The 21,192-nt window shown below is 38.3% G+C and overlaps 2 protein-coding genes across 3 annotated transcripts in view; one reads left to right on the forward strand and one right to left on the reverse strand.

Annotated features, from left to right (window-relative positions):
* The window catches only part of NEMF (nuclear export mediator factor), a 31,135-nt gene extending 27,869 nt beyond the window's left edge, over window positions 1-3,266 (forward strand). Inside the window, exons 30-33 of the mRNA XM_026698781.2 lie at window positions 1,170-1,276; window positions 1,370-1,413; window positions 2,279-2,358; window positions 3,052-3,266. Of these exons, the coding sequence (XP_026554566.2) occupies window positions 1,170-1,276; window positions 1,370-1,413; window positions 2,279-2,358; window positions 3,052-3,129 (309 nt within the window). The 3' untranslated portion in view covers window positions 3,130-3,266. The remainder of the gene's footprint in view (window positions 1-1,169; window positions 1,277-1,369; window positions 1,414-2,278; window positions 2,359-3,051) is intronic.
* A 790-nt stretch (window positions 3,267-4,056) lies between these two features.
* Window positions 4,057-19,915, reverse strand: KLHDC2 (kelch domain containing 2). 2 transcript variants are annotated; one of them, XM_026698783.2, is made up of 14 exons: window positions 19,823-19,915; window positions 17,870-18,042; window positions 17,217-17,296; window positions 14,742-14,859; window positions 11,915-12,030; window positions 11,020-11,101; window positions 10,138-10,221; window positions 9,122-9,202; window positions 8,980-9,038; window positions 8,207-8,316; window positions 6,850-6,922; window positions 6,042-6,129; window positions 4,825-4,877; window positions 4,057-4,404 (listed from the first exon to the last, which is right to left on the reverse strand). In XM_026698783.2, the coding sequence occupies exons 2-14, from the start codon at window positions 18,020-18,022 to the stop codon at window positions 4,281-4,283; spliced, it is 1,221 nt and encodes a 406-aa protein (XP_026554568.1). In that variant the 5' UTR covers window positions 18,023-18,042; window positions 19,823-19,915; the 3' UTR covers window positions 4,057-4,280. The 2 variants fall into 2 exon arrangements, with proteins under 2 accessions (XP_026554568.1, XP_087778626.1); XM_087922500.1 differs by lacking the exon at window positions 19,823-19,915 and adding an exon at window positions 19,219-19,338.
* Window positions 19,916-21,192: the final 1,277 nt, after the last annotated feature.

Below are 21,192 nucleotides of genomic sequence, written 5' to 3' on the forward strand. Positions count from 1 at the left end.
GGCCTTGAGTTTGACACCCCTGCACTAGAAGTTGTATCCAGTTCTCTGCTGAATGTACCTGCTTTCTGTGATCACTTCAAAATGACTCATCTCAAAGTAGAAAGGAGCTGGTGGTGGAATGTCTATTTTTGACATCATTGCAAAGTCTTTAATACTATACCAGCAATGGGGAAAATCAGTGTGACTTGCAGGCCAAGGAAGGTTTGGCCTCAGCCTCAAGAAATCTCCTGTCCCACTCCATCTGACTTTGGCAGTTCTAACTGCCCTTGCCCATGTGCCTTCAAGCATGTCAAATCATAAAATATTTCTATTGTCTTTTTAGAGTTGCCAACAGAAAGGGAGGGGGGAGCAGTGTAGCAGCTCGCAAACTGCAAGTGCATTCCATAAATGTTTTCAAAGATAGTAACTAAGTGACCAAAGTTTCTGCCGGGCAAAACTGTTGACTGGAGAGCATGATTGATGACTCTTGTCTATGGATGTATCCCATTGGAGAATATGAATTATTATATACTCAGGAGGTGGGGGAAAACCAGAGTCAAAGGTGACAATGAATGATGTGTCTCAGAGTTGGCTACACCATGCAGTGCCGGACATGTTAACTCCCAATAAATCCTCTTGAAGTTTTGAAAGTTTGGCTCAAAAGTCATGATTTATATGGGGGTAACTGCTGGAATCCTGACACACATCTTTGCAAAAGGTGTCAGAGCCAGGAGGTGCTGATGCTACATTTTCTCTTCCTTGTCCTGATCTTCCTCCTTATTTCTTTAAAGAAAGACTCAATTAGGCAGCTAATTCCCTATTTCTGGATCCTATTCAGCTATAGAAGTTCCAATTGACTGATGTTTCACTGTTAGCATAGAAATATCATGGAGCAGCATCTGACGCTGATCAAAATGGAAATGTTGAATGTGTGAGGGAAGGCAAGTCTAATTAGATTCCAGCCATCTTTGTCCGATGTTTGGATTTCTGGGCTTGTGAGATAAATGAGTACAAAAAAAGACACGAATGCCCCATTTTAACTCCTTTGCAGTCCAATCAGTTACAATATTGACGGACAATAACACCTTTTTGCAAAATAAGCACACCCTGTTGTAGTGAGAGCAGCTGAACATCCATGGTCAGTCTTCAGTCTGTTTGATTTCACCATGCTCATCCTTTGCTGTATCCAGGAAGGGATGGCTCTGTTTGATTCTCTGACTGGGCAGCCTCACCAGGAAGACATCCTCCTCTTTGCTGTTCCAGTCTGTGCACCTTACACTGCCATGGCCGGATACAAGTGAGTGTCATCAACCATTGGCATGGGTGTACCTGCCCAGAGAAAGCTATCTTCCTATTAAAATTGTGCTTGTTTTTCTTTTCTTTTAAAAAGATATAAAGTCAAGCTGACACCAGGCACTCAAAAGAAAGGGAAAGGTAAAATATATTCCTTCTTGTGTGCTTTTCAGCCATTTGTCCTATCTGTATAGTACTAAAACTGTCATTCTCTCATAACATTTTATTGGGTGAAAGTGTTTGTAGGACAATTATTTTTCTACCCGGGTACCTCAAAATGGGCTCACCGATAGATTGTGTTGACGATCTGGAACCTGTGGCTCCCATGAAGTTGACAATTGGCAAATTTTATAAATCGTTTCATGACATAAACATTATCATAAAGTATTTTTAGGACACAACAGAAAATGTGATAAAACATTCCCCCGGTCAGCTCTTGATGTTTGACGGTGCTATACAGTTCAACATAGATTGAACTTTCAAAGCAGATAGGTCTCTGAATATCTTCCTCAAATTTAAAAAAGTTTTCAAGTGCTTTACAAACTCTGCCACGAAAGCACTGAGAACCTGGTTAAGAAAATATATTTGAAAACAAAGACCCAGTATGGCTAATTATTAAAGCCCTTTAATAGAAGTGTTGATCAGCAAATCTTGTGTATTTTAGCTTGTCCATTAATAATTTGCTTTCACATGTTTTCTCTCTGTTCCTTACTGTCCCGTTGGCATATCTTCTTTCCTCTTAAATTCAGTTTTATTTATAAGCGTATGTACAATGTTCTTTCTACTCAAACTCTTGTCATTTAAACATTAAACTAATTTTTAAAAAATACCCTAAATCAATCATTTTAAAACAGTCATTTTAAAAAATAAAAACTGCTGTTTCCCAAGATGCATCCGATGCTGTCTTCTGAGCTGAGAGGGTATAGAAAACCTATGGGGATATTTGCAAGAATCCCCCCAAAACAGATAAACTGCTTATACTTCATCTTGTTTTGTGTCATAACAGCTGCAAAGACTGCTTTGCATAACTTCATGCAGTCCAGGGAATCAACTACAAGGGAAAAGGATCTCTTCCGCAGTGTGAAGGTAAAACCCTACTTTTGCAGGCATGGTGCTAATTTATGGTTTTGCATGAGAGTGGGCAATATTTGCTTTTAAAGCGAGTGTTGTAGAAACAAAAACAAAAAAAATCAGTTGTAAACTCCATGTGAAACTGAAATACACAGACTCTTCTCTTTTTAAAGTTGAAAAATAGGGGATGGATTACAACTCTGTTGTAACTCTGAAGTCCTATGATACAAGTAATGAATAACATTTTGGTGAAAACATTGGGGTTGGGTGCGATTAGCAGGCTGGTAAGACTAGCCCATCACTCTTAACTGAGAATATAATTTCAAAAGATCTTCTGTTTTTTTTTTTGAAAACTACAGTTGGGATTAGCGATAACGAAGAGATTCTACCTGTCCTAAAAAGTTAACTGGATCCCAAGTTCTACTAGGAGGACTCACAAGTTTTTTATTTGGGACCAACAGTAGAGATATATTTAAGATATTCCTCTTTGTGGATTAGGAAATCCATAGTATCCTTCTAGATTAGGAAATGTTTCATAGGTCAATGGGTCAATAAGTTCCTTAAAAAGAATTTTGTCAGCTATAAAAAAAGTTTGCCTGGTATTTGCTGCTTTGTTTTAGCACCTGGCTTTGCTACTGGTAGAAAAATGACTTAACAGTACTATAAGAATATAGCTAATCAAGAGGGACATGTGATTCTTTTGCATAGGATACTGACCTATCCAGAAATATTCCAGGCAAAGTGAAGGTGTCAGCCCCTAATCTCCAACATTTGAAAAAGAAATGATACGAACTATGGACAACTTCACAGGCTTGCACCTTTGCATTGTGTTGCCCAATGACAGGAGCAATAACAGGACACATCATCACTGGAGCACCTTTCTGTTTTGTTAATAAAATCCGCTACTGATCAGATGATTACAATTGCTGTGTTTTTCCTCTCTCCTGTGTCCTAAGATCACTTCAGCTTCTTCCTAGAAAGTATATTTATATTGGAAAGCGCTTATGATCCAGACTGGTACAATGTTGGATTGTGACCAGCTGGTGCTCCATATCACATTTCATATTTGTACTTTTTTGCTACAGCATCAAACTGATTTCCCCCCCCCCTTCCCCATCATGATTAGATGATCATCTTTATTGTGTTAGAAAGAGCCTCCAACCTTTTGGGGCCAGGGACCAGTTCCGTGGACAGTGATTTTTCCACGGATCAAGAAGGCATGGTTTCCCATGCTTCCTGCATGTGCATGGATGAGACTTCACTCACATGGTCCAGTTCCTGGTGGCACTGGTCTGCAGACTGGGGGTTTGGGATTAGAAGACTAGATAATTTTAAAAAATTGGCATGAAACAGGATGATGCATATAAATACATGTTTAGAAGAAAATAATTAATTATTGGTTTAGGTTCCATACTTTCCATTGTGATTAGAAACTTTAACCACCATTCTCCAGAAGTCCCATTCCAGAATATGCTTCTTAGTGTTGGAAGCACTGGAAGCCAAAATGGTATGTTTATCCTTTCTGAGAAATCTGGACTAATAGAAACAATTGTGGACCAAACTGTAAATTTTGCATGTAAGGCAATGCTGTGTTGAAGATCCCTGACCATAGATTTAATCAATATGGAGTTGTGCTATATGGAATAAAATGCGATCTTACACAAGGCTTCTGGTCCAGCACCAGTGTAGGAGAAACAGTGAGTCTTTCCACAATTGCATTAAATAATATTTATTGCACCCAATTTTTACACAAAAATAGGTTCTCTTTCTAAGCTATTCATATGCAGTCAAAAGACTTCAAAGTAATGTAGCCATTAATTACAACACAAGAACATTTAATCTATACAAATTTCATTTTGTCATTCAGGGATGGTCAAATTATTACATCTTTTTATAGAAAGGCCATCTATATACAGTATGACCAATGATGATTCTCCCTAGGATCCAGATGTGTTGTTGCTACCAAAGCGCTGGTTGAGTTTGTGGAGCAGGTGCTTGGGAAGGCAGTGCCAGGAACTGGCCAAGATTTCTTTAAAGCACATAATAGACTCTAAACACAACCTGGAAAGGAGTAAATTAAAAGAAACTTAAAATTTCAGACAATTGTTTTTCTGTTTCCTACTTAATGGCATACAAATACAGGGTCCAGTGTAATAAAAATGTGATGGACAGCTACCCATTTCTATTGAATTTTATTGTATTTGTTGAACACTGAAAGTTTCTTAAGGCAACAGATACATCTAATCTTAGGCTGAATAGAAAAACACATCATCTACTCAATGGTCTACTTCATGAACTTGTAGAAGACACAAGTTTGAGGAAACTGGCCTAGACTAGAAATTTCCTCAAGAGGTCTGTCAGTTTACTACCAAAATAAATAGAGCATTTATCATTGTTCTCATAGCACCAGATTTATATCCTCAAATTCTCATTTTGCATATTTATCAAGAGAGAGCAGTTTAAAGTGTATTAAAAAAATACCTTGCCAGGGATTTGGGTTGAAGAGAAAACACAAGTATCTCATTACTATGTGCCTGAAAGCAAGGAAACAAACAATTAGAACTGAAATTTTATGACTGAGAAGCTCCATCTACAATCCACAAGGAAGAGAACAGAATGCTGGACCTGGATCAGAGATAGGAGTTTAAATCTTTGTCTAGCCTTTAGATAGCTTCTCAAACAAGTTTACCTCACAAGGTGTGTGAAGACAATTAATTATGATGCTCAGACTTTCTGCACAAAAGGCAGACTAAAAGAAGTGAATCAATGAAGAATTGGGTTATTGTAAATCTCTGTGACTCAGTAAATAAAATATGCTAATGAGCAACGGTTATAGACTTTGGAACTCAAACACTTGCACATATACTGCAGTTCAGTCTCCTTCCACTCAGGCTGGCATTGTGGCCACCAGCTACCAACCCATATCAATTGATGTATACAAAGATTTATTTCCATGATTTCTATAACCAACACGCAACAGTTATCTTCTTGGGTAATGTGTCCATTGTGCTTTCATGAAATACAAATATGGCATTAGCAAGAGACTGGGACAGAGGTCTTTGATTTTTTTGAAAGGACATTGATGCAAATATGGCTCTTTTATCAGCCAGAATTTACAAATGGAATGGAACAGAATGGAACAGAACACTTCATTATCACTTTGAACATATACTAATTGGCATACATTAAAATGAAATTTCACTGCATACAGCTCTCAAAAGATCACCAACTCCAATATACACTACATAAACATGACAAAATAAAATAAATAAAAATTATGCATGTACCCACATATATAACAGAGAAATAACACAGTCTAATAAAAAGACTCAAATACCTTCAGGAAGTCATCCAACTTGAACCTGATCCCTACTGTTATCAGATGAAAGACAATATTTATCGTGGCTAATGCCATATGCTAAATTAATTGCTGGCTGAATTTCAAACCATCCTTTTGGGATTACAAAAGTACTGCGTTTTGCTGCTCCTGTGATTGCGCTGCTAGATGGAAAGAAATGGGCAGGCTGCCCTGAACCCAGGCCTGAATGCACTGCAATGGATCGGTGGAATCATCCCTTAGTAAAAATGGGCCAGAGAATTTCATATACTGCTTTATTTACCAGCTGCGTTGCACTCTACACTCAGACAAAGCCAGTGTATTGAAAAAATAATCACATAGACATGAAAAAAGAACTTACTGCTTTGTGATGGACAAGTAAATTGCTGGCACAGCCCCCAAAGACGATTACTTCTCCTTCATCGCTTGCGCAAGCGGTGTGCCAGAGTCTATAAACAGAATATTTGCAGCATTGAGAATGCAACAGGACAAATGCAAAGGAGTCAAGGGCACAGGAGTCTGAGAATATTCACAAATCACAGCAGAAACTACAGCTTCAGTTGCAAACTACAAGTTAAGTAAAAATTGGATGGGGAGTTATATCAACAACCCCATCAACTGTATAGTGATAGCAACTGGAATTTACTGTATTAGATTCTATTTTTCTATAGGTTCTTATAGGTTCTCTCAGAAGTGACAAATAACAAAACCAAGACAATGCACAGTTTGATATTTTTGCAGCAGCATGCCATAACTGCTTCACAATATTCCATTTTTTAAAACTTCTTGCATTTGCAGTAGGGAGTTTGAAAATAGAAATGGAAAAAAAAGATTAATGTCTCAACCATTATCTCCCCAGTCGTCTTGTAAAAGATACTGCTTAGGGTAGCAAAAATAAAAGACAAATAAACCAACACATTTTTTTCTGATGGATAATATACTGCAAATTTTTCAAACTTTCCAACTTTAAGATATGTGGGCTCCAAGTCCAAGAATTCCAGGCCATGCAACTTAAAAGTTTCCAACTTTGAAAAACACTGCTCTACTGTAGCAACTTCATGTTGACTGAAGACAAGATGCATGGCAGTTGGATACAGGAAATTGGGGAAGGTTGCTGTAGTGAATTTGAGATGTAGAAATGCAATACAGTTCTTGCACTACGGTCTTACCGGGGTTTCTCTAAATAGTTGTGTTCAAACTGTATCCATTCATTTTTACTGATGCAATAGATCCAGGCATCACCTGCAATGCAAAGAAACTTTTAACTGAGAAAGCATGTTTTCAGTGCTGCCTAAAGGAACTAGATTGGTCACAAGGTGGCCCAAGGTACAGATGTAGAGACATCACCTGAGGTTCTGGGCTTTCATGGGAAGACCTATCACTGCTAGCACAGGGCTCAAGGGCTACATATTTGAAGGCTAACTACAAGATGTCCCATATAACTATATTCTTTATGATACTTTTTATTTTAAAAGGCCTCTCAATGTATTTATTAAACGATTTGGAATCCTCCTCCCTGGCAAAGAAATTACCATGAAATCATCATCCTTTTTTAATGACCCCATAATCCCTTGCGGAATGGAGTCTGGGCAACTGAATGGAGCTGAGTATTTGCTGGCCAGATGCCTTTCCTGTTGCCAATGTGGAGTTTTGTACAGCAAATATATTCTCATCATACCCAAAGAGAGAAATATCTGCCTCTACCTAGGATCAAACTTACATCCTCCTGATTGTGAGGTGAGAGCTCCACCTCTAGGCCACCACACCACTCATGAAATGGTACAGCTATTTCCAGACCCTATTTCATAAATATACTGTAATCACTGCAATTAGAGAAATATAGCATGATACCCAACAAGATACCAAATATCTATTACATGTAACACAACTACAGCGTGTTGTGCCCTTCTTAGTAATGTAAAATCACTTCAGAATTGCTTTTGTTTATACAGGCAGTCCTCGACTTACAACAGTTCATTTAGTGACTGTTTAAAGTTACAACTGCATTGAAAACCGTGACTTACAACCATTGCAGCATCCCCATGGTCATGTGATCAAAATCTGGACACTCACCTACTGGTTTGTATTTATAATGGTTGTACTGTCCTGGGATCATGTGATCGCCATTTGTGATCTTCCGATGAGCAGAGTCGATGGGGAAGCCAGATTCACTTAACAACTCGGTTTAATTTAATAACTGCAATGATTCACTTAACAACTGTGGCAAGAGAAGCCGTAAAATTGGGGGGGGGAAATAACTTAACAAAGCAGCATAAATTTTGGGCTCAATTGTAGTGGTTTAATCGAGGACCACCTGTATAAACAAAAGCAACTCTGTGAAGTGGGACAATGGTGATGAAAGAAACAGTCCATACATGTATTGGATTATACGACCCCTCATTTAAAAACAGGCTTGTGAAATCATCAGATGGAAGTAAAAATAAATCCAGGGCACAGGATTCTTCCCCAATGAACCAATAATCTCAGAAATTGAAGATTATATCTGCGCTTCTAAAATGTACTTACTGAGTGGCTGCTTGTCAGTTGTGAAGCCACCAAAGAGGAAAAGACGATCTGAGGAAATGGTGGTTAAAGAATGCCAAGATCGTCCAACGGGGCAAATGCCCTGCACAACTCTATGGGAGGAGAACAAACCAAGTAAGAAAATCAAGGCTCACACGGGCAGAACTATCTACCTTGGGTGTAAAATTGTAAACTGTCTCAAAGGTGCTTTTTATTTTAAGGGAAACCAGACTTTCTGATTTTTCTTTAAGACATTTTGCTTCTCACTCTTCAGTTGTAACTAACAAAATGCCTTAAAAGAAAAATCAGAAACTCCAGTTGCCTTTAAAAAAAAAAAACACCTTTGGGACAACTGTAATCTAGATGACTAAGAACCTCCACAGACAAAACTGTAAACTCTTTACAAGCAATAGGAAAAACGCAGAACTTCATGGAGATCCACAGATTGAGAGAGAGATCTGTCAAGATAAAGGTGAGGAACATCTATTTTGTGGAAATTCTTGAGACCCAAAGAGTTTTCCGGTGAATCATATAGGTTGGTTTTTGAAGAAAATTACACATTTACCTAATACTAAGTGTAATACTGCAAATGGAGCCCTGGAACCATTTTAAAGAAAAAAAAATGCAGAAAACATTTCCCACCCTCAAAAAGTCTAGTGTGAGAAATGGCCAAAACCTTAGAAATTACCTAGATGGGCAGGATATAAATTTTGTAAAATTAAACATTCCATATTGGAAGGAAGCAGAATTATGACGGGAAAGAAAGACCTACTTACATCTCCTGCCATTCCCATGTTTCCAGATTAAGAAAGTAAAGATCATTCATTCTAGATTCCTGAGAAGAGAGCGAGAGATGTGGGCTTAGTATGGCTGGTCCTCCAAGAGGAAACTCGACCTCCATTCTGCATTCCTACTCACTCGATATCTGCCTCCAAAGACATATCCTCTGTTTCCAACCGTAGCACAGGCATGGGCTGCTCGGGGTGATGGTGATTTACCCTGGAAGGAGAATTTTAGAAAATATTATTCTGAAGGCAATTGAGAAAAGGGAATATCCAACCTTTCTGGCTTTGCGGAGCAGCAGCGGGGAGAGGGAGGGGATCGTTCTGCGCATGCGCAGCTGGCAAGCATGCACAGCTCCATTTCCACAAGTGACATGCATGCGTACCTGCCTCTTATGCAAATGGAGCACGCACGCACACGCTCATCTGCTCATGTAAGTGGAAATGCGTGTGCGTGCGCGTTCGTTCACTGTTTCTGTGGACCAGTTGCAAACAGCTCACCCACCTAGTGGTGGTCGTGGCCAGAGGTTGGGAACCCCTGGAATATAACATTGTCTCAAATGTACTCTTTAGATCAGTTTTCTCCAATCTGATGTTCTCAATATATATGGAACTAAAACTTCTACCATTCATACTGAAAATGGCCAATGGTGTTTCAGTTTAACACAACTGGAGAGGGCTAGGTTAGGGAAGATACAGGTAGTCAAAAGGTAGTTCTCAATTTGTGGCCAATTGCTTACTGATCATTCAAAGTTATGATGGAGCTCCCTGGTACAAAATTGTATCTGTCTCCCCTTTGTTTCCCAGGCTTATAGAAAAATCTTTCTCTTCCACATATAAGTTAGTCTTATCTCTGCAGGAGCCCTGAGAGATAAATCGGCTGTTTGTACCATTTTTTGTAATTAACAACACAGTAACAAAAACCCAGCCAGGGGGAATAGGATTGAGAAAGCATTGCTGATATAAATTTACTAGAAGCAAAGGTAAGAGTTGAACTGGGATTGTTATTGTTAATTACTACACCATTGGAGCACTTTAAATATACACCAATAGTGTATATTTGGTGCCCAGGTGATCCACATTGGGAGAATGGCAGGATCCTGGAAATTTGGCAGATTAAAGCTTCCACAGAGAAATTTATTTGAGGGTTACCGTAGTCAGAGGCTGGCTCCAAGTAAATGACTCCGTATCTAGGACATGTACGTGATTATTCCACCCTCTGGGAAGTCCTGAATTCTACAGCCAGAAACAGACACAAGGTTATAATGTTTTCTACAGCCAAACATTTCAACATTTCTAACTAAAGTAACATGCCTAGAATTATTTTTAAATCATTCCTTTTTCTTGACTTATGAGTTGCCTTGTAGACATTCAAGTTGGCAGAAAGGAGGACAAGCTGAATGAAAAGTGCTGCATGATGGTACATTTGGGTCTTTTTGCAATTTTGTGGGGGTTTTAATACCTGATCTAGTATGGAAGCGATTAGCTTTCAAAACCATAGACCTTTTTAATCATGGCCAGCAGCATCTAGAAGGAAGTGGGGGAGAACGTGCTGTCTCACTGCATATCAACAGTTCTAGACAGGTTAAGATAATCCCCCAAGTGAAACAAAATTGAATTTGCTTCTATGAATAGAATTCTGGAATAATGATATTGTCTTAGATGACAAGCTTTTTGTATTTACTAAAGTCAGAAGTAGGAAGGCAGCAATGCAGGCAGCAATTTCTCAAAGTCTCCCAAAGAGATTAAATTCTGAACAGTTCCTATGCAAAATCCTTTGGGGATAAGTTTGGCCTTTCTGTTAGTTAGAACCTTATGGACCCCTTTCAAAGGGGCCCCTTTTCTCAAAAATATGCAAAATGTAGCCAGCAAGCTGACTTAAAAGCAAATCCTGCATTTATTATTGAGATATAATTCTTTCCACACAATTTCATGAACCCAAAGATGGTAAGAAGAAAAACATCTATGCAATTTCATGGTTGAGTTCCAATTTTCCATTAAAAAAATCCAGCTCAGAACAATAAAATGAATTACCCAAAAAGAGGTTTCATCAAACTCAAAGGTTCCAATCTGGTCCACATTAGGGTAATAGCCATAGCCACCAAAGAATATTAGTCTGTTCAAAATGATACATGGAAAAAAAAAATCAACCACAACAATAAACTATCTTGATAGATTACTGTAATTATAATCTTTTATATTCAGGAGAGATTTTGCATTTAAATTAGAAGAACCATTTTTGGTGCATAGGGCTTGCACAATGTTTTCTGAATAAACAAAGGGAATAGGGAAGGAAATCCAAATTGAGTAGCTATGGGATTAGATGGTTTTTATCTTTCCAAATTTGTTTGACAAGTTATGGAATATAGTTGTTAGTGAGAATGACTCCTGGCAGTTTTTCATATTTTTTACATATTTCAAAAAGATATGCAAGATTGCAATACTTTTCAATTTTCATAAACTGCTTCTAACAGGGAAATTGAGCAGGACATAATTACATGCTCACTTTTGGATATCAAACATTTTCAGCAGTTTAATTTTCTAAGTAAAATGAAACTTATGCAATGTCAGATGGTTTCAAATTGTGCTGATAGTTTCAATTAATGTATTGTTTTAGATAACTGTTTTTTATTAGTAACCCCAACATTTTAAATTATTCTCAAATATTGGTAAGCTGTATTGGTTTTTAGTTTTATGTTTACATTAGAATCTCTGTCTGAAGCGATCACTTAGAAATTTTATATACAAAATGATCCAATTACAAGAATAAACTGAGGAAAATGGAGCAAAGCAATTCCATTTTTTCCATTTCCATTCCAACTTTAAAACATAAAAGTTCATTTTTCTGATTTCTTAAAAAAATATAGTAGCACAACATATCACACAATTGTTTCCAAGAAAAATAACAGATTTTAAGATAGTTGCTTACTTATTTCTATAAACCCATACTCCGAGCTTGTCTTTTGATGATGGAGGAATACCCTGGCAGTCCACTCTGACCCACTGCAACAATCCGTCATTTGATCTGGAATTTAGCATATAGAACTGCAAAGAAATAAAGAGATAGGTCCTGGACATCCAATTCCATGGCAAAAATGAAGTCTCATCTTTGTTGAATTATGTCACATCAACTTAGAGCCCCTAATTCTCAAAGCCTCCAAACTCAACAGATGTTTCATGACGAATCTACTACTTAATTTGTAGCAGTAAACTTCATTTCTGCACAAATGGCAAAAGTTGATCTTTCTTTTCAGGAGAAAGGGAACAACTTCAGAGAGTTTTCTTTGGCTCATTAAGGAGTTTCATATTCACCATTCTACTGAGGTGTTAATTTCCGTATCAAACAATTAGTTTTCCTCCCCAAAAAGAAGTACAAGTCTGTGAATCAATATCCCAAATATGGAGAAAGAATAAGTAAGTTTACAAGAAGCCAAACGTGAAGAGGAAAATTTCCTCTGACAAAAGCAATAGAAAAAGGGTTATGGATAGAAAGAGATTAGTGAAAAATGGGAACATCTTCACTTAGGTTTGGGGAATATATTTTGGGGAGACAGAAAATAGAAAATGACAGGCAGCTGAAGTGTCAGGGATATGCAGTCCATCTTAAAAACTGTAATAAAACTTGGAAAAAAGTTTTATTACTGCATTTACTACTGGAATAGATTTTATTATTATGAAACTTGTTTGAAGCGGAACATGCATTAATTCTCACCTAGAAAGGTAGAACTTAAATTTTGATAAGCTCTCAAAATATGTAGAAGAAAATCTTTGCATGAAAAATAACCTTGATTTCATTATACTACTACATAGTTTGAACTGCATCTGATAGAGCAGATGAAAAACTTTAACAATTTAACTTGAAGTAAGAAATACGAAATATAAATAAAAATAAATAATTATACAATACAACTTTCTCTAAAGATCCCCAAAGCCCATTTGATCTGATCTCTTTCTGGGTTTATATTTATTTATCTAACATACCCATCATGCTATTTCCTTTCAGACTAAGTAACATTATAAAATAATGTTTAATAAATGTTATTAAATTTGATTAGACAAAAGCATTTGTTCTCCTTCTCCATTTCCTTTTCTTTTTAACAAATTTTATTCAGTTTTTCTCATCAAAACAAAAATCTCTTTTTAGTGGACAACGTATTTCCGGGTCATCACTTTTACATACAAATATGACAGCAATTATGCATTCATATATGCATACTTAATTCTATTATTACCTTTTCCATTCCAAATTTTCAGTAATTCATTAATTCTAGCCTCTTTCATTAATCTCAATCAAAACATCTTTTTGTTTCATTTCAATTATTTCAAGTATAATGCTTTAATATTTATTTTAAAAATAAAGATAAATAATATGTTTGCATCATAATAATAATAATAATAATAATAATAATAATAATAATAATAATAATAATAATAATAAAGTTGCCAATGTCTCTCCTTGCTTTTAATAGTCTATATTGACTTATTAATTTATTTGGTTCTTTAGTCTGTCATATTCCCTTTCCATTACACATTCTTTTTATAAATTCTAAATTAATACAAGTTTTAACACTAAAGAAAAAAACAAGTATAGGTTTCCCCCTTTTACTGCTTTGAGTGTGACACCTCAGTGGTTAAAATATACCTTTATTCCCTCATCTTGATTCCCAATAAACCATTATTTTTAAGAAGTTACAATAATAATCATTACATCTTTTCATTTGGATTCCGCAGCATATTTTCCCCCCTTGATTTTTAATAAGAGTTATCAGTATCTATATTATCCTATTTTCTAAATATTTTTAATTGCAGAAATATTCTTATTACCCCTTGTCACCCTGCAGAATCCCCTTTTTAATTCATCAACCATTATCTCTAAAAAAAACAATTTCTTTTCAACATTTTACTATTTCCGTATTTCTTTATTTCATGCACCTGTTTCTTACTGCTTCTCCTCCTTCTTTTCCCCAGATGTTATCCACTTCTTTCTTCCCTCCTGCACAAATCTTAATCCAGCTGAGTCCTCCACTTCAGGGTGGCCATTTTAAACCACCGCTGCAGGCGTCTTTGGGAGGAAAAAGACCAAGCCTGTGGGGAAATGCGGCTCCCCTCAACCTGGCTTGCGGTTTCCCCTTACTCCGCCGCCCCTCCAAGGCAGTTTCAGCCCCTAATCGTAATGATCAGGGCTCTCCAACGAAAGAGCACGGACCATAGTCGCAGAGAGATACGATCTACGGTCTGTCAGCGAGGAGGCTCCACCTTCTTCCAGTTCCCTTGCTTCAACCAAATCTATATGGCACCTTATTGCCTTTGCTCTTTTAATTTCTCATCTTTAATTTCTCTCTCTTTTTGGAGATTGCCATTCAACTACAACTTCCTTAATCTTTTCTTTGCTATCAACCCTTTGTGTCTTCCTATATGTTCTCTGTTTTAATCCTAACTCATTCTCTCCATGGGGCCAATGTACAACGCAATGTACATCTTCATAGTGCTCACTCCCAATCCCCATCTATTCTTGACTCCGTATCTTCTTGTTTTACTACACTTATTTGTATCCTGCCTTTATTATTTTACAAATAATTCAAGGCAGCAATGAATTCTCTTTCAACTTCCACATGGATCTTTAACACATCCTAAGTACTCTACAAAAGACTGCTATTTGGGTGCAAAGTTGTGGGGCTTTTTTTTTTGGACATCAGAAAGAAACATAGAAAATTCACAGATGGATCTGAGAGTTTGAGACATTCCCAGTCACTGACCTTATTTGTGTTGCCACAATCATGGTGCCCTCCGAACAGATAAAAAACCCTGTCCATGTAGACAGCACAGCTTCCTGACATAGAGGGAGGCACATCTCCCGTGGTTCTGCGTTTTGTCCTAAAGTGGCAGAGAAATGAGCTTGAATCAGACAAAAAAAACTTTTATCTTCAATGCTTAGCTGTCCTTCACAACACTGAGAATCCATTTGGTACACTGCTTATTTAGCACATACTGACTGAAACAATGGTGGGATTCATTTTTTTTTACTACTGGTTCTGTGGGCATTGCTTGGTGGACGTGGTGTGGCTTGGTGGGTGTGGCTTGGTAGGCATGGCAGGGGAAGGAAAATGTAAAATCTCCATTCCGACTCTACTCCAGGGGAAGGAAACTTAAAAGCTCCATTAATTTGTAGTAACCTTCCTCCAACTCCTGGAGGAAGGTTACTGCAAAATCCCCATTCCTCCCCCAACCCCACTAGCCTTCTTTCCAGCTCTGTTCTCCTGTGCAAGGCAACAAAAGAAGACCCAGTCGATCAGCTGGGACTTGGGAGGTAGAGTCTAGATGGGAGCCTGGCCAGTCAGAGGTGATATTTGCCGGTTCTCCGAACTACTCAAAATTTCCACTACTGGTTCTCCAGAACTGGTCAGGACCTGCTGAATACCACCTCTGGATTGGAAGGTAGTCTGGTCCAGCAGTACCTGTCTTCCACAAAATGCAGACCCTTTGTCACAGCTTATCTTTTTGTGATAGGTACCTCGATAACAATGTTATTTTTCAGGATGTCACATAAACAGAAATAACATCTTTTAAAATCCAAATGTAATACACACAGAATACAGTGTACGCAAAATATAGTTAGGTTGGTTTTAAACCGAATTAAAACATTTGGGGTGGAAAGGATTTCTGATATTAACGGAGAGAAAGGTAGGTTCCAAGCAAACTTTTTGGAGGAGTGAATTCTACAACTATGACACTATAAAGATGCTCTCTGCCACAGACCCACTTTATATTGTAAGTATACCTGGGTAGGAAAAGCAGACTGAAGGAGTCTTTGAGTGCCTGGATATCAAGCTACAAAAGGGTCTTAAACAAATCCATCAGGCAATAACCTTGTGAGAACTGAATCTACCCGTCTGGTCTCTTCACTGAGCAAGGATTTAGTGAATCTGCAGACTCTGGCTGAGATGGCATCTCTTCTCTTGTAAGATCCCTGCAGGATGGAATCCTCTCTCCAGAACAAGGGTCTCCAACCTGGGTGACTTTAAGCCTAGTGGACTTCAATTCCCAGAATTCCCCAGCCAGTAAAGCGAGTGAACTTCATCTCCCAGAATTCCCCAGCCAGCAAAGCTAGTGAACTTCATCTCCCAGAATTCCCCAGCCAGCAAAGCTGGCTGGGGAATTCTGGGAGTTGAACTCCACCAGGCTTAAAGTCACCAAGGTTGGAGACCCTTGCTCCAGAAAGTATGTGTAGCTCCTTCCTTGCAGCAGCTGCATAAATCAGTTCAAGCTGATGTACTTAAATATGCTTTCAGTAGCAGATCACTGACTGCAGGTGTTGCTCTTAGGTTTTGTCCTGCTGTGTGTGTGTGTGTGTGTGTGTGTGAGAGAGAGAGAGAGAGAGTCTGTGTGTGCACATGCCTGCGCCCCCCCCCACCAAGGAATTTGAAAGAAAACCCCCCATAAAATATTTTTCTATGAAACATTACATTTGATAAGCAATGGGAGGAGATACACGTGATCCTCGATTTACAACAGTTCATTTTGTGACTGTCTGAAGTTTACAAAAGCACTGACTTATGGCAATTGTTCACACTTATGACCGTTGCAGCATCCCCATGGTCACATGATCAAAATTGAGATGCTTGGCAACTGACTCATATTTATGACAGTTGCAGCGCCTTGGAGGCCATGTGATCAGCTACTGTAACCTTCTGACAAGCAAAGTCAATGGGGAAGCCAGATTCACTTAACGACCGTCTTACAAACTTAACAACTGCAGTTATTCATGCAACAACTGTGGCAAGAAAAGTCGTAAAATGGAGCAAAATTCACTTAACAAATGCTTCATTTAGCAACATAAATTTTGGGATTAATTGTGATCGTAAGTCGAGGACTGCCTGTAATGTATTTTTAAATTAAAGTTACAAAATTGAATTGAAACAATGAAAGGAAAAAAAATCTGTTATTATATAGTTTCAAGTAGATTTCCAGCAGCAAAGCTTCTCTTTTTCCCTGGCCTCTGCTGTTGATACTGCATCCTTTCTCACACCCATGTTTTGCAATTGAATCCCTACAGTTCCCACCCAGAACTAGGGTAGAAAGGCAACTGTCATGAGTCTTGTGAAACTTTTCTCCAACTCCTTCTAAAAATCAGTAATTGCATATATCTAGACATGACAAAAATCTGTCCACACAATTCCATCCTCCAACAGAAGAAGTGAAGGGTATCCAAGGAAGTCATTCAAGTGCCTTACCATCGTTCAGTTTCCATGTTATAAATCCAGATTTCATCTCTTGGCAGATAGAAGTCATAAATGCCCCTCACTTGAGCATTCTGAATCAGGAAGGAAGAAAGAAGACGCAGCTTAATAAAATATAGCAATGGAGAAACATCCTAGACTTTTTATGCTAATTACAGCAAACAGATTACTATCCCTCACCACCAAATATATTGAGGAGCATATCATTTCTGGGCTCAAAAAGGCCATCCCCCTTTTGTGAAATGCCAATCCTAGTCCCTCAGATAATCTATACCACGCTTTTTATTTTCATCTCAACAGATCAAAATATAAAGTTTTGATCAAAAGTTTTAGCCAAGACAAACTTCAGTGAAACAATGAAGAGAATGCTTATCAAATGCAAATGACACAAAATGGTTGGATAACTCTTATTTTAGAAGACTGAAGCAATTTAGAATTGAATTTAAAAAATAAATAGATTTGAAATGTATTTCTACATCAGCATGCTATAGGGACTGCACCAATTTGCACATTACCAAAATCCACCTACGATGTCTTGTATCAATGAAGCATAATCACACTGTCCTCCTGGATACAACATGACTCCATCTCCATTTTTGTCTAACATTGCATTTCATAAGAAAGCTAGAGTTCTTTTTAACCCTCACCTTGTATCCACCCCAAACAAACATGCATTTTCCATCAGTAACAGCCACATGACCACTCCGTTCAGGTGGGCTGCTCATGCTCAGTTGTTCTAAATTTTCCTCTGATTCAGGTAGATTTTCATCTGCTGGCAATTGTTCATCGTCATCTGACATACTGATAATAGGATATTATCCTTCAAAAATAGACAGAAAGGAGGAATGGATTGTGGTCATTTCAAGTATGCTTAACCAAAAAGATAGCAGAAAAAAACCCTCTTCAAAGCTATTTCCTCCATCCATGCTTAGATATGACACTGTAGATTGAAAAATCTCTGGCAGTCCCAGAAAACTAACTTTGACTTGCTTTTCTTGTACGTAATAACTTTCACATTTCCTAGAGTTGGTAGAGATTGCTTATCTTGAGAAACCAGATTTTTCTTTTTACATCAGCAGGAGAGAAGCCAGCTATAGTTTAGGCCTAAAAAGATAGCACTTGCTTAATAGCCATTCTTTTAGTGATCATTGAAAGTTACGACAGCACTGAAAAAAGTGACCTACAACCGTCACAGCATACCCACAATCATGAGATTGTGATTCGGGTGTTTAGCAGCATCACACATTTACAACAATAACAGCAACCTATGTTCATATCATCACCATCTGTAACCTTCCCAGTCAGCTTCTGATAAGCAAAGCCAATGGGGAAGTTAGCAAGAGGTTGCAAGTTGGGGTCATGTGATGTATTGCTTAATGACTATGGTAAAAAGGTTGTAAGATCGGGTGCAGTTATGTAATGTCTCATTTAACACGCACTGCTAAATGATGAATTTTCCAGTTCTTATGTGGCCATGAATCAGGGACTACCTATAGCCACTTTAGAACTGCATTTGCTTTTCCAACTCTGCAGACTGCATAGACACTGAACAAGACTATTATAATATGCTCAATGTGGTGCTGCACTGGTTCTGCTACCAGTTCTCCAGAACTGGTCAAAACGTGCTGAATACCACCTCTGGTCCTGATATAATTTCCCCAACTTGTTATGTTTGTTTCATGTAAAGATAAAATATGTCTCAAAACAGCGAGTATGAAAAGAAAAAAATAGTCCATATAAGTTACCAAGATATACAATTCCAAGAGAATGCACGTTTAAGAATTAACTTCCAATAGGAAACCTTTATCAAAACTGAGTTAACACAAAATCTCCCACATCTCTCTTCCCGAACTTCTGCAAACACCCCCGCAACCTTTTAATTTTGCTGAAATTCTTATTCAGGACTTCTCTTGTGAACCACAATGGGCATCACCAGGAAAAAAGCAGAAACAATAAGAAAATACAGAATACGATTGATCAGAGAGGCTCCACAAACCTTCATCTGCTAACAAACTCAGTCTGTCACCAATGATTTCAATAGAAAAATCAACCTGGGGTCAGAAAATGATCGAAATGATGGGGGAAAAGGAAAAGCTGGTTTTCAACAATTTTTTTTTTCTAATCGTGAAAGAAACCTGAGCTTCCCATCACCATTGTTAGCCTCAAAGCCTTGAAGGTTGTGCGTCCAAGAAACAAAAGCACCACCCCAGCAGCCATGAAACCTCTGATGCTGACATGAGCTTATTAAGCACAGGCTCTTCTATGGTCTATTTTCATGGATCCCTTCGCACATCCTCCTCCCTAACCCAGAATGGAAGGAACAGCCGTTACGTTTGCCTTTATGGGACTCGTGTTTTAGGGTTAGGCTCGTTATTAAAACGGGGAGGGGCCACTGACTCTTCCCAAAGGCGCCCCTTTTCCTCCCTGCTCTCCACCACCTCATTTTGCTGCAGAGGAAGCTTTAAAGAGCGGGACGCCATTAACGTCAACCGCTTTATCACCTCACTCGTTTCACGACCGTTTACCCCCCCCTCCGCTCCTCCCCTCAATTTAAACTGAAGTGAGAGAAGGAGAACCCCTTCCTCACTCCTCCGCCTTACTGTGTGCCGGGTCTTTCAGACTGTCAACATTCGCAGACGCAGAGCAGACATCCGCCCCACCCATTGTCAGAAGCCCCGCCCCTCTGGTTAGAGGTCGCCTGGTGTTTTTCCTCCCTCTTCAGGCCAGGCGTGGAATTGCTTCCCTGGAGGTGTTCCCGTGAGATCTTTATCCGTGGTTTTAAACGAGCCCGTATGTGTGATTTCTGTGATGTGGGCACAGCACGGTGGACGAAACGGGAATCGGTCACTCACGTGAATCCCAAAAACCAGCTTCTAAGATCTTTCGCGGGATTTGGCGAATTAATGGGGCGTCCGCAACATTAGGTAGAAAGATGCAGCTGTATCAATTCTGGGATGGCAGCAAATTATTAGTGATAGTAGTAGTAGTAGTAGTGATAAGTGAATGGATTGTTAATTTGTTTGTTTCTGTCTTGTGGTCCAAAATCACTGTCAGCTTGCATTATTAGGTACCAAGCCCTGCAGAGGAGCCTTTTGCTTTTCAACAGGGCTTCCCAAACTTGGCAACTTTTAAGACTTGTGGACTCCCAGAATTCTCCAGCCAGCTATGCCAAGTTTGCAGACCTCTTTTTCAACGTCAAACTGCTTGTTAGTGTGAGTGAATTCGGCTGAACTGAAATGTATAAAATGCAAACTACTGTATACACTTGGCTGGAAATTATTCTGTGAACCTTGGAGGCTGTTAATGGTACAAAATCATATCACTGTAATAATTCTAATGTTTGGGAAATCTCCTTAAGCTACATTCTGGACAATGCAGGTTAGCTGTGGCAGAACTTATACAACACACACACCAATGACTTCTCTTTTTTAATATCGTCATAAACATTTGAGAGATTATTGATAGTACTAAAGGTCATATTGGAATTATCAGAATACAGAATTTAATTTACCCTAGTTGGGGAAACTTTTAGGGGGTACAATAGTAAGTCTGGTTCTGGTCTTGGCTAATGTAAACCAAAACAAAATATTGGATCTGGTTAATATTTGCATGCAAAAGCAAAAGAAACTCCTGAGATTAGTAAACTGAAAAACAATTCAGAAGCAATAACAAACTGTTTTATCCATGCTAAGAAAAGTGCATGTATGTGACTGCAGCATCAGAAATAATTAAGCTGAATTTTCTTGATGTGCATTAAAAGTTGCATTCAAAATTAAAAGTTGCATTCAAAATGATAAGAAATTGTGTCAACAATTTATCAATGATGCTCAGAGGCAACAAGTGTGAAACCCGAGAATGCACTTTTTCCCACTTTGCTGTATTCAGTGACATTGTACTCGAGGTCCTTATACCCACCAGTAATAGGCTGACTGAAGGGCAAAAATGAAACATGAAATAAAATGCCGCAATT

This window comes from Pseudonaja textilis, chromosome 1, assembly GCF_049901715.1.
Source record: "Pseudonaja textilis isolate UNSWEBS1 chromosome 1, rPseTex1.2, whole genome shotgun sequence".
In the NCBI taxonomy this organism is placed as follows: domain Eukaryota; kingdom Metazoa; phylum Chordata; class Lepidosauria; order Squamata; family Elapidae; genus Pseudonaja; species Pseudonaja textilis.

Bases quoted from the DNA above. Each gene is read 5' to 3' on its own strand.
- KLHDC2 (XM_026698783.2), bottom strand. From the start codon at position 18,022: ATGTCAGATGACGATGAACAATTGCCAGCAGATGAAAATCTACCTGAA. The intron at 6,923-8,206 runs GTAAGTACATTT...TTTGCATTGCAG, and splicing joins AACTGACAAGCAGCCACTCA to GTGATGCCTGGATCTATTGC. The intron at 4,405-4,824 runs GTATTTTTTTAA...ACTCCTTTCCAG, and splicing joins CAACCCAAATCCCTGGCAAG to GTTGTGTTTAGAGTCTATTA.